This window comes from Phaethon lepturus, unplaced genomic scaffold, assembly GCF_000687285.1.
Source record: "Phaethon lepturus isolate BGI_N335 unplaced genomic scaffold, ASM68728v1 scaffold35468, whole genome shotgun sequence".
NCBI lineage: Eukaryota > Metazoa > Chordata > Aves > Phaethontiformes > Phaethontidae > Phaethon > Phaethon lepturus.
Window position 1 is genome coordinate 397 of NW_010558895.1, and position 1,663 is coordinate 2,059.

General features: G+C 63.3%; 1 protein-coding gene across 1 annotated transcript in view; it reads left to right on the forward strand.

Moving 5' to 3' along the window:
* LOC104625552 (hyaluronidase-2-like) overlaps window positions 1-1,661 on the forward strand; it is a gene marked incomplete at both ends in the record, with an annotated part of 2,053 nt that extends 392 nt beyond the window's left edge. The window contains 3 exons of the mRNA XM_010293203.1: window positions 7-431; window positions 1,100-1,189; window positions 1,354-1,661. Of these exons, the coding sequence (XP_010291505.1) occupies window positions 7-431; window positions 1,100-1,189; window positions 1,354-1,661 (823 nt within the window). The remainder of the gene's footprint in view (window positions 1-6; window positions 432-1,099; window positions 1,190-1,353) is intronic.
* Between the last annotated feature and the right edge of the window lie 2 nt (window positions 1,662-1,663).

Consider the following 1,663-nt stretch of genomic DNA (forward strand, 5'->3'; position numbering starts at 1 on the left):
CCACCTGGTCCCGCGAGGAGGTGAACAAGCAGGCGGTGTTTGAGTTTGAGTCGGCCGCCCGGCAGTTCATGGTGAGCACCCTGCGCATGGCCAAGAGCTTCCGACCCAAACAACTCTGGGGGTTCTACCTCTTCCCCGACTGTTACAACCATGACTACAGCAAGAACAAGGAGAGCTACACCGGGCAGTGCCCGGACGTGGAGAAGACGCGCAATGACCAGCTGGCATGGCTCTGGAGGGAGAGCATGGCCCTCTACCCCTCCATCTACCTTGACCTGCTCCTGGCCTCCACCCCCAACAGCCGCAAGTTTGTGCGGGCACGGGTGATGGAGGCTATGCGCATCTCGCAGCAGCACCACGATGGCTACTCCTTGCCCGTCTTCGTCTATACACGGCCCACCTACATCCGCAAGCTGGACGTGCTCAGCCAGGTAGGGCTGCGCCACCGGGATGTCCTCATCCCAAGTCCCAGGCACCTGGGCTCTGGGGTCAGCCAAGGTAGTCCTTCTGCCTGCATCCCATCTTGCCCCCCTGGAGCATGGTGGCTCTGGAGGCTAGTGTTGGCCCTCACAGTGCTACCTGCACCCCATGGTTTGCCTGCCTCTGCATGGGGAGCAGCCCTCCGGCATGGGGCTGGCCCTGGGGAGCAGGAGGGGTCCCCAACCCTGCCTCCCTCACACCAAGGAGGAGGAGGTGTCACCGTGTGGAGATCCCCAGCTCAGCTCCTCTGTGGGAATGATGGGGTGCCACAAACTGACCCCCTTATGGGCAAGGTGTCCGGCAGCAGGACTGGCACCAATGGTCACCATCACCAGGGGAGTTCCTGGGAGGTGCCACAGGACTCCTGGGTCCTGGCAGCCGGGACGTCAGGGTGCATGAGCCCACAGCCCTGGCGCTGTGCTGCCTTAGCCCCTGGGGAGGATGGCAGTGGTGGGGAGCCTTGTCCTCATGGAGCTGGGACAGTCCCCTCTCTCTGTGGCCTGGAGCAGGGATGGGTCTTGCTTCCCTGACCCTGCACTGGGCTCTTTAGGGAGCACTGTGCTGGGGGTGTGGGCGCTGTGTGGGGTCTGCAGGCACTAACCGGGCTCTGTCCCCACAGCCGGACCTGATCTCCACCATCGGAGAGAGCGCGGCGCTGGGTGCAGCTGGGGCCATTTTCTGGGGTGATGCGGACTACACCAAAAACCGGGTAGGTTTGGAGTCAGCATACTTCTGGGGAGGTAGATGATGGGTAGGGGGATCGCCCCTCCCCAGAGGGGGACCAGTGGCTCAAGGCTAGGTTGTCCTCTCCATCTGGGGTGCTTTTCTCCCTGGCGTACCCCAACATGCCCTTGATGCCCTTCCTTCCCCCAGGACTCTTGTCAGATCATAAAGAACTACCTGGAGGGGGACCTAGGCCGCTACATCGTGAACGTCACGACGGCAGCGCAGCTTTGCAGCACGGCACTGTGCCAGGGACGGGGCCGCTGCCTGCGCCGGGACAGCACCGCTGATGTCTTCCTCCACCTCAACTCCACCAGCTTCCAGCTGCGGCGCCGGGATGGAGACCACCCCCAGCGCCCCCTCTTCTGGCCCGAGGGCCAGCTGTCCTCTGCTGACACCCTCTTCCTACGGACCCATTTTCGTTGCCACTGCTACCAGGGCTGGCAGGGCAGTGGCTGGC